This window comes from Cyprinodon variegatus, unplaced genomic scaffold, assembly GCF_000732505.1.
Source record: "Cyprinodon variegatus isolate N-32 unplaced genomic scaffold, C_variegatus-1.0 Scaffold258, whole genome shotgun sequence".
Taxonomy (NCBI): Eukaryota; Metazoa; Chordata; class Actinopteri; order Cyprinodontiformes; family Cyprinodontidae; genus Cyprinodon; species Cyprinodon variegatus.
Genome location: NW_015150711.1, coordinates 3,823 through 16,920, shown reverse-complemented (window position 1 = coordinate 16,920; position 13,098 = coordinate 3,823). Strand labels below are relative to the sequence as shown.

The 13,098-nt window shown below is 38.8% G+C and overlaps 1 protein-coding gene across 2 annotated transcripts in view; it reads right to left on the bottom strand.

Annotated features, from left to right (window-relative positions):
- ulk4 (unc-51 like kinase 4) overlaps positions 1-11,078 on the bottom strand; it is a 118,793-nt gene extending 107,715 nt beyond the window's left edge. Inside the window, exons 1-14 of one of the 2 annotated variants that reach the window (XM_015382498.1) lie at positions 10,914-11,078; positions 10,600-10,699; positions 10,351-10,490; positions 10,109-10,259; positions 7,913-8,014; positions 4,544-4,627; positions 4,004-4,079; positions 3,498-3,599; positions 3,033-3,328; positions 2,753-2,822; positions 2,533-2,596; positions 1,317-1,409; positions 1,067-1,127; positions 768-982 (exon numbers count right to left, since the gene is read on the bottom strand). In XM_015382498.1, coding sequence (XP_015237984.1) covers positions 768-982; positions 1,067-1,127; positions 1,317-1,409; positions 2,533-2,596; positions 2,753-2,822; positions 3,033-3,328; positions 3,498-3,599; positions 4,004-4,079; positions 4,544-4,627; positions 7,913-8,014; positions 10,109-10,259; positions 10,351-10,490; positions 10,600-10,699; positions 10,914-11,051 — 1,692 coding nt within the window. In that variant the 5' untranslated portion in view covers positions 11,052-11,078. The remainder of the gene's footprint in view (positions 1-767; positions 983-1,066; positions 1,128-1,316; positions 1,410-2,532; positions 2,597-2,752; positions 2,823-3,032; positions 3,329-3,497; positions 3,600-4,003; positions 4,080-4,543; positions 4,628-7,912; positions 8,015-10,108; positions 10,260-10,350; positions 10,491-10,599; positions 10,700-10,913) is intronic. The other variant, XM_015382499.1, reaches the window with a different exon arrangement.
- Between the last annotated feature and the right edge of the window lie 2,020 nt (positions 11,079-13,098).

Here is a 13,098-nt window from a genome sequence, read left to right as displayed (position 1 = left end):
ATTTGAGATATCAAAAAAGTACTCCAGAGTGTTGTTCAGCATGGGGGTGAGTAGAAAATGAAGGCTAATCATGTTTTGGGTGTACTATTCCTTTAATCCATTGTTTGTAAATGTAAAGAATATGGATCCCCTTTCAAGTCCTGCCAAGTGAACATCTGAGTAGTAGCGTTGCATTTTATACATTTTTTACAGTACATAAATTTTTTTTCTTTTGTTGCAAGAAGTCAACAAAATTATAAAATAATATTTTCCATTTATTTTATTTACAATTTTAATTTACTGAAAACCTCACTTTTAATGAGCTGTAAGCTATAATAACCCGAAAAATGCTTGAAATAAATCCCTCTGTGCTTCAGCTATAGTACTTTGTCGTTTTAGAATTAACTTATTGAAATAAGTTCTCTTTTCCATTATTTCTCTAATAGCTTCATCTATTTTCGCAGGGATATGAGGACAAACGTCTTTAAAAGTGCAAACCTGGTGGAGAAATACTCTAAAAGTCATGTAGCTGAAATGAGAAAATAAAGCTGTTAAGATTAACGACCAAGATAGGAGCAATAAAAAGCATCACATTAACATTTAGCATTCTTTGCTGAGGAGGGAGGAATAAAAACTCTAGGAACACAAATTCAAACTACACCAATGGTGGCACCAAGGACCCAACTCTGTCATGCTGTCATATGTTAAGAGACAAAATGTATTAAATCTACAGTTATGCTCATTAAACCCAATGACGACACAGGGAGTGGATGTGAATGTCTACCTACCAGAGTGGAGTTAATCAGGCGGTCAGCGATAATCGTGTGTCCAGCTATGCAGCAGAGGTAACACAGCAGGTTGAGTTTAGATCGAACAGCTGTAGACTGAGGAAGGGCAGCTGAGGAGGGGACTGGCATGGACGGGGGCTTCTCTTCAAGGCATGAATGAAGTTGTGACAGAAAGCCTTTCCACTCATCGTCACTCAGAGAAAGCAGCTTCTCAACTGTGACGAGGCAAGAGACCAAAGATTTATCTTGTTCTTATATATATTTAACTCTATCTCCATGCAGGCTGCCTGTGGTCATACCTGAATATGCTGGCACGCAGAGGCTTTTGGCATCAAATCGTACAGGAGTGCTTTTCAGAATCTGTTAAAATCACCAGAAGAAATCAGTGTTTGTAACGTCTCACTCTTTGCTGCAGCTTTGTACACACATTTCTTGCTACTCAGTCCACAAAGTAGAAAACTGCAATTGTGTTCAGTAAACGAAAAGACCAAGTAAAATGTTTATACACTAAAAAGATGGAGCATGTGTACTTTGTCTCCTCATCCATACCTTGGGATTGTCAATGATTTGTGTGAAACTCAGATCGGAGTGTGTGTAAAGAAGACGCTTCACACAGGTTGTAACGTCCAGATCAGGGACAACCTGAGTGAATAAAAAACAGCAGGTACAGAAATAAGTGGCTGTACAATGGCGCCACCAGGCCCTCTGACCACCATCAGCAGGCAATGCAGGTAAAGTGTCTTGTCCAAGGACACAGCAACATTAAGATCCAAAGCCGGGCTTGAACCGACGACCTTTCAGCTGCAGGACAAACTCCTGCTTCCAACGCCCCAGTGGGATGCTGTATCAGCAGACACATGCTGTAGATTTGTCTCGTGCTCAGAATGGATACCAGGATAGGCCGGATTTATGGATTTGATTTTACTTTAACTTAATTCTGACCCTAAAATCACAATCATCTGGTCTGACTTTTAAACATTTCAGTGATAGGAGTGTAATGGTACACATTCATACTGAGAAGGCCTGTTTTAGCCCTGTTGATTTGGTATACTGTACACTGAATAAATGCAGTATTGTCTTGTTCCTGAACATGTGCAGCACGCTCCTTTTTAATACAGCATCCCTTAGCACCGCTTTAAAGAGTGACACCAAATGACAACAGAGAAGACCTTCAAATATCACCACATTAACGTTTCTTATGCAGTTAGAGTTAGTTAAAAAGGGTGGACTGAAACCCCAACGTTACGTCAACCTTTTCCAACGATAACTTTGAGTAACTCCCTTTTATACTAAACTTAACAGCTCATATAAAGATGGGATAGGAAATGGTTTTTTTGTCCCACATTAAGAAAATTCAGGCATGATGGAAGCAAAAAAAACAAGTAGACAGAAAACATAAAAAAAAAACTTAACTTAAAAAGAGAAACTTGTAGAGAAACTTAAAAAAAACTTAATACGAAATTATTTTCTTATGATGATATCCAATGACAGATGGAATTAAACTTATCCCTCTCTTGGACCAATATAATATTCCATCTTTACAATTAACTAAAACAATTATTTAGAAATGACACTCAAATAAAAGCTCCAGCTGTGTTGATAGGTTCCAAGTTTTCATCTTTTAGATCAGGAGTCTGCAGCCTTTGTGCTTCACCTACCGTATATTACTAAATGATGCTCTCATTGCCCTGCTTTTTTATTTGTAGTAGAATAAGTGAGCCTAGTGAATTAACAGTGAGTCATAAATAGAAAAATGACTGTTTACCTCCAGCTCTGAGTTCTGGCTTGATGAGATGCTGCATTGACTTCTTGAGCTGCTATGAGCACCACTGCATAAACAGAGATGACAAATAATGAAGTGCAGATGAAGATGAATAAAGACAAAGACTTTTCTAGATAAAATGGTCCGAGATATACAAACTCCATCAGAAGTTTAAATCTGTATTATTGGTAAAAACTTTAATATAAACTTTTCAACAAACCACCTGAGCAGAAAGATTGTCTCAGAGTTGTCCTGATTTAGCCCGCTCTTTGGTTTCAGCTCCAGGACTTCACCTAAAGAAAGGACAAGTATGGATTTTTTTTATACATAACACATTTTTATGTAAGACAAAAAATAAAGGAAGAACTGCCGATATGTTAATCTTGGAATAAACTATTTAAAAATAAACCAGAAACATCATGAATTCTTCACCATGTGATGTCATGAAATGAACTCCTACACCTAGAGTTGAAAGGAAAATAAAACTAAAGACAATCTGCTACCTGTCATATATGATTTAGTGGGCTGTGGGGTGTAGGACAGCTCCTCCACTCCTCTGGGTTCAGGGAGAACTCTAGGCTCTACTTGGCCCTCATCATATGAGCTCTTGCTGGACTTTAACCTTCCAGCGTATGCATCAGGTGTAACAGACTGCTGGCTTTCAGCTCCTGTGTCTGCTGCTGCAGGAAAGGGTTTTGTTTTCTTTGATTCACCCCCACCTGGCTGGCTAATAGCTGAGTGGCTACTGCCCAGACTGACTGTCTGTTCTGCAGGAAATGGGCCACATGTCTTTCTATGTCTGTAGAAAAGAAAAATACATGAAAAAATGGATTAAGTCACCCCAACATACTAGTCACGACCTTATAAGCTGAATAACATGTTACTACTTCAACGTTCAAAAAATGTTAAAAGAAAAGAAAGAAAATACATCTACTCATCCAACAGTAAGGGAGTCTGTTTGTTGCTACCTATCAGCATCTTCATCCTCTTTCCCCCCATGTTTTGCATCATCTTCCTCCTCTTTTACTGGTGTCCAGAAGGGATGATAAACCAGCTCTGACCAGCTGATCCTAATGAAGAAAAACGATTTAACATCAGCAGCCCAACAAGAACAACACAAACTTGGAGGCAAATAGCCTCAGTCTGAACCCACTGAAGCTGCATCCCTCTTTCCAACAACCCAATCAAATCCATTCTTTATTTCCAGACATCTGCAAAGCTACACGGCATGCTAATGATGAGAGGATTAAGCCGTTTTGGTGCAAAGATCCATCTGAAGTTTATAGGGGATTCTAGCAGAACTGGTATCAGCTATCACCAACCATGAGAAAACAACACTGCAGCAACACTTGATCTTCAGTTGGAGGTAAATTAAACTACAAGCAATCTGAAGATATTCAAAACGACTGCAGACTATTAGGATGATGGTTCTGTAATCACAGTTCATGGAGGGACTTGTGTGTTTGAGTCTTACCTCTTGGTTGGGTCTTTGTTTAACAAGCCTTTCAGAAGATTCTGGAATTCCTGACTGGGAGGATTTGGGTTAAATGCTGGAAAAAAAGTAACATATTCTAACTCAATGAATTACACACAATTGGACACAATATTATTCCCACCCCTGACAGATTAAGGTTTAAAGAATCTTTTAATTTTTCCTAAATGTTTCCACCGGCTAAAATTAACAATACATTTCCAAGATACAAGCAGAAACCTGCACCTCTCTGTCAGTACTTACACAAAGGACGAGTATGTGTAATGTCTTTCCACTGATTATGGAAAATAGTATAAATAATTTGTGACCTGTGTTTTTTTGCATGTAAATATAAATTAAACAAATGTTCATCTATTTAAACCATTCCCTATAAAAAAAAATAACTTCAACCTAAGTCTTTCACAGGGTATAAAATAAATGGCTGAACTGTAAAGCTGAAAAATGACCAACTTGTCAGAGTAAAAAGTAGAGAGTAAATATTTAGGTACTATGTTGCACATGTGTTCATTTAAAGTTTATTACCTGTCTGTTTTAGAGGTGGGGGTTCCTGCTGTAAAATCATCTCTGTCAGGTGAGTGTTGTCATCAGAACAGAAAGGAGGCTTACCTGGGAAGCAAGTACAGTCAGGATAGGGGAACAACAACCCAATGCCAAAAAATGCTGGAATATTATGTAAAAATGTACAGAAAACCTGAATTCAATGGTTGAGATCTAATGCAGCCATATCTGATTGGCCTAGCCCTTTAGACTGTCAGGGATGATAACCAATGGGCTGCAGTAGCCTGAGGTAAGGGCCGGATGATCGGAACAGACTCTTGCGCTGCTGATTTTATTTTTCTTCATGCATTATGTGTCATGATCTGGTCTGTTTGCTCACCCTTAATTAGTAATTCGTCTCACCTGCCCTCTTCCTTCCCTGCCTCAATCATAATTTATTCCTCTCACCTGTTTCCTGTGGTTTATATTCAGTTCAGCCTGAGCATTCAGTGCCAGATCACTGCTTGTCTTTCTGTCAGTCTTTCTGTTCAGTTTTTATTTGGTTCATGTCCTGGATCCTAGCCAGTGGAAAGAGGGTTTTAGTGTTTGTCTCGTCTCCTGATCGTCCACTGTTCCTCCCCTGCGGAGTCCCCTGGGTTTTTGGCTTTTTATGGGGGGGGGGGGGGCAGTTTTTATCAAAGTAAGCCTGGCTCCAGGGTGGAGACCAGTTTAAAGTCTGCTTCAAGTTCCGGTTCCTACGTCCTGTCTCGGCTACCCTCTTCCACTGTGCCTGCCTGTCTGCACCTGATCCTGTCTGCTCCTGTGCGTGACCTACTGGTCATGCTTCTGGTCCCAGTAAGACTCTGAACCCTCCTGGAAGCTTGTGCATGCCTGGAAGTCTGGATCCTGCCACCTGTCTCTGTTCCTGTCTGATCTGGATCCTGCCTGTTTCTGCCTGTTCCTGTCTGTTCTGGATCCCTCACCAGGATCAGCTTCCAGCATAACCTCTGGGACTGCAGCACTGGGGACACTCGTGGTCTGGACTGTTAAACCAGGTAAGTGACCAACCCAGATAATCATACATCAGTTTATCGTGGTCACTTACCTGTGTTTCCTCCCTAGAGTGTCTGAGATTGGGCGGTGCCCCGCCCCCCCGCCTGCAGTGTCCGCGAGCCACAGCTCCGCTTTTGTTTCGTTTTTATTTTAATATATCTTTTGAACTTTCCTACTGACTGTCTCTCCTGAATACTGGGTCCATCTGTCCTCGGTTCATGACATTATGCAAATATAACGAGGCCGATATATAATAATATGATAATAATAATAATAATAATAATAATAATCATTCAGACAGACAGACAGACAGACATACATACATGTCGGGTCTGCCGGCCCAAACAGCACGTCGGCCCACCGGGCAAATGACCGGTATGCCCGATTACCAGTCCATGCCTGTCCCACAGTAGCATGGTGAATTATGCTTGTAGACAGTGATTTCTGGACTTTCTAAGCAAAAGCGGTTATACTTCTGCAGCAGTGTGACGCAGTGAGCTTGTTGCAGATATTTTGATTTATGACCAATTTTGAAGTGTGGTCTGCACTATGTTATTCCACGCCAAAACTCAAGAGGGACAATCACGAACTAGCTGTGGGTCTAGATACGGCCAAGGTGGTGAGGAAGTGGGGGCAGGTTTATCAGACAACAGAGGGACATGAGGGCGAAAAAGAGCGGGGATCCAGGTGGAAAAAGGGTCCCAGCGTTGTTGATTCAGTTTTTCATATTTGTTAACCTCTACCAGTCTTTTATCTCCAAAATGTTCATCCAATCCATGATGCTAATTTTACACCCAATTCTCTTGTTCACCTAAGCTAACCTAATGAGTTGCTCAAACTCTCCACCACCTGTTTTTATTTTGCACAAATTATTTTTCTCTTGGTGAATTCGAAATTGACTTAATTCAATTCAGTTCAAAATTACTTTATTGTCTAGACAAAACCAATTTAAGTGTTGTAAAAACTCCTTTAGTGATTTCTTTAAGCAGTTACTGTAGGCGTTGATAGCAGTAGGCAGGAAGTATCTCCTGTAATGTCTTGAAGAGAAGCCTCTGACTGAAGACACTTTATCGTTCTTATATATCTGAAGAGGATTTTTTTTTTCCAGGTTTTTCCATAATGTTCATTTTATGAAGAAAAAAATTATCTCCAGATGTTCTACTGTAGATCTTGGAACAGAGCCGTATTTCTTACATGCTGAACTTCTTTAAGTCTTCTCTTCTAAGTCTGCTACCCTAACAGACGATGGCAGAAGTGTTCACACTCTCCACAACTGTTGGGATCCTGAGGCTTGCTCTCCAGAGGGCGCCGAGGATCCCCTCCTGTTGTATGTTTTTCTTTTGGGACTTGGGTTACTGGTGGGATCTGGAGATCTGCTACCTGTCTCCAGCAGAGAGCGCTGTGGGTCTCCTGGGCTGGGGCCTCCAGCACACCTGAGGATCATCAGCCCATCAGGGGACCTCCTACATACTGTAAGCAGCAGCCAGACCTGTCTTCCTCGCCAGAGTGTTGACCAGTTTTGGTTAGCAGAACCTGATCCTCAGCCTGCACATAGAATCTCTGTCTGCTCTGGAGAGTAACCAGATTCTAACCAGCCTCTGTCTTCTCTGCTCACAGGAAAGCCCGACTGAAGTCTGTAGCTCTGGAAGAGCTTTGCTTGGAAACCTGCCTGCCTGCCCAGGGAAGCCAAATCTGAAGACAATCAGTCTGGATTCCCCAGCCAGCTCTCAAGGGAGAGCTAGGATACCAACTCAAGGTCTGAACCTCATTAGTCAGAAACTAGACGCTGCTGCTGCTGAGCTCTCTGCTGAACCCACTGTCTCTGGACCCAACCGGTTCCCTCCCTCCATCGATCAATCTGACCCTCATCAAGGTACAAACCAGAATCAAACCCCTGACAAGTCATCACCGCTGCCTGGCTAACCAAACTATCCATCTCTGCAGATACTCAGTGATTCCAGTCCCGGACCAGTACCAGAACCAGCTCATTATCATTCTTGTGTGTTTCTCATTAATAAACTGTTAAACTTCTACTCCGTTTCCTGTGGTGCTCTGCATGTGGGTTTAAACACTAGAGACCCATCATGACAACAACAGACTATTAATATCAACAATATCAATTTTTTATTTTAAACATGTTCTATTCTGAATATAACATGATTTTAACAAATTGGCCGATCATTTTTACCCAAGTTCCTTTTGAAATTGGATTACTTTAAAATCAGAAATTCAGTTTAGTTACAATTGATGAAAAAAAAGCTGACTAGCAAAAGAGAGAATGTATTATACATAGTTTAAAATGAAATAGCCTTACTTTGAATGTGTGAATGTGTCTCTTTGTAAATGTATATGAGTGCGTACCGCTGTACATGTAGTAGAGAACACAACCGAGAGCCCAGAGATCAGAGCTCCTGCTGGTTTCTGATCCCTGCAGAACCTCTGGAGCGCTGTAGGCCAGAGAACCTAGAAGTGACAGAATAACAACCATGCTGTTAGAAAAGCATTGATACATTACTGCCAGCTGTATGCAAGTCTGTAGAAAAACAGGTTCTATCTGTGACTGCATTTTTTAAATTATTTTTTCCTTGGTCTACTTTAAAGTGACCTGTGTCGGTGTTAACCAATAAGAGCGCAGGAAAGCATTCCAAAATGGGCCTGTGCTGCATGTCTTATTGTCCTTACAGTCACATTCAACAGAGGTGGGGAGAAATTAGGTTTACTTTACTTTCCATTTACCCGAGAAAACCTTCAGAAAATAAATCTACTTCTAGGAATAACTTTACAGCATCATACTCTTGCTTCAACTGTAGTAGTATTGTTTTGAATTAAAGTTAATTTATCTTAAGTATAATTTTCTAACCTTCACTGAATAAATAAAACAAAAAACATAGTTTGACTTAAAAAAAGCACCAGACAGGACAAACACTGGTAAGGATAAATTAAGACTTCTTATCCTGTAGTGGAAATATATAAATAGGAAAAGAGATTATATAATATATTCAATGATTTACGCATAAAAAAGTTTATTTTCATTTGTTTTTGTTGGTTTGATAACCTCATTTTCATGAAAAGGACACTTTATTACATGAGGGAAAATACATTAAAGTGGTTCTTATCCTGAGTACAATTTATTGGGGGCTGTATCCATCTCTTCATGCAAAACACTGCATACCATCTTTAGTGATACTGGCAGAGTTCTCTCTATTTTTATATGTTTGATCACTGTTTATTCAGACTTTCTGAAGGCTTTTTTGGGGCTATTGTTCAAATATAATCATTTTCCCCACAGACTTCCAGTGCTGATCTTGGACAGAACCTTTCTAATGGGGTTGTTTTTGGAAGCTCATTTTTGGTTCACTAAAGCAGAGATCCAGGATTAAAAACATTGGCCCATCTTAGTATTTCTAGTGCTCTATGTTCTCACAACACTATCAATGTACCAAATACCATGTTTTAAGCTCTCATTTTGTAGATGCAGTTAAAAAAAATAAAATAACTACTTTTGTGTTTTTTGTTTATTTTTTATATTGCAAGTAGGAAACAGGATTTGGTTGAACATCTATTCTAACTTAATCTGGTTCTAGTCCCAAGTTCAAAAGCCAGTGCATGATATGCTAAGCTACTAGCCATGTTAATAATGATGCATTTCTCTGTATCTTTTCCTTACAACCACAATGCCAACACGTTATCCAAATCTTTGTATGCATATAAACTTTTTAACTGTGTTTTGGATTAAATGCATCCATATGGGGTCGTTTGAGCTCAGGGTAGATGATGGGACCTTAGAGTTGTTGACATGAACTTTAGACATAAGATGATTTTTTTTTTGCTAATGTTACCAAGTTTAAGAAAATTCAAAGATTAACTTAACAAAATTACACCACAAGCTGAGCTATATTTTTATATTTGCGTGATCTCGTCTTTTAGTTTCTGCTGTTTTTTTGTTTTTGTTTTTTTTTTGCAGCACTAGTGGCTCATTAGAGGGTGTGAGAGAGAGGGAAGGACATGCGGCAAAGGACCAAAGGCCGGATTCGAACCCAGGTCACCCGGCCCAGGACTAAGACCTACATTCATGGGTCGTGCCTGCTAACTACTGCACCCCAGCACGCCCTGCTGTCTTGTTTTACTATGGTTTAAATAAAGACTAACTATGATGGTAACTAAAAACTCTGTAAATCTTAAAGAACATTTTTTATTGAAAGAGAACAACTGCTGCAGATACAGCATAGGGCTTTGAGTAAGAGACCTTTGTTTAACTTAAAAGTGAAAGCTCTCAGATGATTATTTATTACAAAAGGAAAAAAAAATCATAAAACTTTACAGTAATCCAGAAAATCATTAATCAAAAGCACATTAACATATCATAAGAAAGGTCCGCTCTTTTTTAGCAAAATATAAGAGAATTATTATTTTACACAGTGCTGTAAAATAGATTTTTTTTTAACCAGGAATCATATCCTTTCTTCTTACATAGTATTTAAAATCCAATTTCCAATCTTAAAGTTTTATATCAGCAGATTCACTTCAATAAGCGTAACAGCGATGTTTAACTCTTACCTTGCACTCTTGTTCTCATGTTCTTACTGCCTCCTCCCTCTGGTTCACCACATGCAGAGAGTGTTGTAAAAATGTCCTCCAGAGTCTCTCCCTCATTCTTGGACAGACAGAAGTCACTAAACTTCAGAATGCCGCTGGCATCCAGAAGAATCTGAAGGGGAGAAAAAAAACAATAACTACTTTAAATAACTATCATATTTTTGTGATGCTTGTTAGTTTTGGATTGAAATAGTTATGCTAACTTTTGCAGGGTTTAAATCAGACAGGATGATTCCCAAACCATGGATGTGTCTTAATCCTTTGACCAAGTCCCATCCAAACCTTCTCACAATATCCTCTGGAAGACTTCTATCTTGAGTAACCACAGACTCCAAGGAACCACCTAACAGGTAAAATAGTTAACACAGAAAAAAAACAGACTTCACTTTATTTTCAACTCCAGGTTTTGACACATCAAGTCTTTATCTGGGAACAAGGATGAAAATACTGACCTGAACAGAGCTCCACGATCACCCACAGGTTCTTACTTGTTTCAAACCATTCATAGAAGCGTACAATATGTGGATGATCCAGATCCTGGCTCAGACGTACCTAATGGGACAGAAACACATCATCATACTCTTTCTCATTAAATACGCTCCTAGTAATCAAAAACTCCTTTTTCTCAACAATTCATGCGTCTGATACAGATTTTCTGCATCATCATAACAGAATGGGATTCATAACTGTCTATTGCATCAGTTCATTATAAGTGACCATGCAATCAGTATTTAAACAGAAAGAGACTTGGTATGGTTAAAAATACATGGTTCGTGATCTCCGGTCTCTGGGTTTTGTCTGTGCAGATGATGGCCACATAGCAGAGGCTGCCCTTTCTTCTTCCTTTATAGAAAACAAAGCCGCCCTCCTTGTCCAGCTCCTCATACAGGATGAAGTTCTCCATCTTCTGTCTGGGAGAAAAAAACGTAAGGTACACTGAGGTATATGCAAAAGCTGAATGTTTGAATTAAACCAACCAATTTAACTTCTCCAGTTCTGATCATAACTGAGTGTTCAGAACTTTACATATACTTCTCAACAGGTTTTAAAATAAATGTTTGTCTTTTAAAGCCATCTAATGTCAGTTACAAGGGTTAAAGCTGGGCAATAAAAAAATAGCAGTGTAGACACCTGACCATTATCCATAGGTAATATGTCTGATTGTTCTATGACTTTGATGAACTCTGATCCAGAACTGCAGAGCATTCTGGGAAATGTAGGCAGAGGAAAAGATTTAGCCTCTCACAGTCAAGCTAAGCCAGGTTGGTGTTGGGACTGACCTCTGTATGGAAATATTTTTTCCTGTGATCCTCATTTCCAATAGATAAAAAACAAAAAAAGAAAGGAAATCAATATCATCGATATTGAGTGATACAAAAGGCTCATATAATGATATATTTTCAAACATATCATTCATTCCTATTAAGGGTTTTGCATAATTCTCCCTTGATCTTTTACTTCTTACCAGAAATGGCCAGGTTAATCTAAACTGGTTTGTTTCCAGCAAAACACCTATTTTTTAAGTATAACACATAAACAAAAACCTCTAGATTTGGTCTATTCAGTAGGCTTAATGTTAGCTTGTTTTATCAATTCCAAAAATAGTGTGTCTGACATCATAATCCTGCTGAAGCACCCAGTGGTTCCCTAGTTTCAACCAACTGACTGTTGAATTGAGGTGAATTTGAATAATGACATTAAAACAGACCTCAACATGATGCTACCGCCACTGTGCCTGACACTTGGTACAGTGCTCTCAGGCATAAAGCCTCACCTTACTACTGACAACAAATTTATATTCAAACTTGCCAAATGGTTTGGAGTTCTTTCTTGCCTGGCAACCCATTGGCCAATATTGACATTTAATCCACTTTATTGTGGACAAAAACCTTGGAACTTCCTTATAATTCCTGGTTTGTTCTCCAAAATCCTCATCAAATGCTTTACGACCAAGCCTGAAGGCTTTGGGATAGATCAGAGAAACTTTGACCAGGTTGGTGTTTTTATTTCAATCAAATAAATCATAATTTTATAAGAACTTACCAGTTTCTTCCTATATGTTTATGCCCCCACTTCCCTAGACATACAGGAGGCCGTAACACCTCTAAAATTAACATCTCATTTAATTCCTTCAAGCAGCTTCTAGTGCAAAATATTCATATAGTCTTCATAAGAAGAGTGAGCCTGGCAGTTCTTCCTTTACCTATAACTGTTTTTTTGTTTTCTTCGTCCTTCACTTATATATTTCTGAAACCTGAGACCAGATTAATCTGATCTGCAAACATCTGTCATTATTGATGTAAATTACTGTTAATGTTTGGCTGATGTCGGATTTTTTTAACCATTATAGCTAGTTTTCATAATGAATAGATCCAGCTTCAAATGATTTGCCCTCTGTGATTAAAAAAGTTGTCTTAATCTAAATTGCTTTCGATTAAGAAGAAAGAGAAAATGCAACAACCCTCCTTCTTAACTACCAACAGAGGGTTGTATGCATATCTAAATGTATTATATAAATATAGTACAATTCTAATCGGTTTTGATTAGAGAATATTTCCAATAAATGTGAGCTTAAGCCTTAAATTCTTGCAGGTTTTTTTTTTTTTACTTCAGTTGTTTTTTTTGTATAACCCAACCTTTTGTTCTCTCTGTTTACATTTGATCACTGCTACACTCTAAGAAATGGAAATGTCATAAGTGCTGTACAAAAAGAAATTTAGTTTCGTAAACATTATGTGTATACAAAATAACAATAAAGTAGTCTAAGTCTAAGCTCTCTGGTCAGTGCCTGCTGCTTGTTTTAAGTGTGTTGTACACGGCTTGGCAGTCTGAAAAAAAGGTCAGATGAAAAAAAAAAAGTAAACTTAAAGCCTAGATTTAAAACAAAGGGCATATTCATAATTTCTCACACTGAGCCTGGTTCTGCTGGAGGTTTCTTCCTGTTAAAAGGG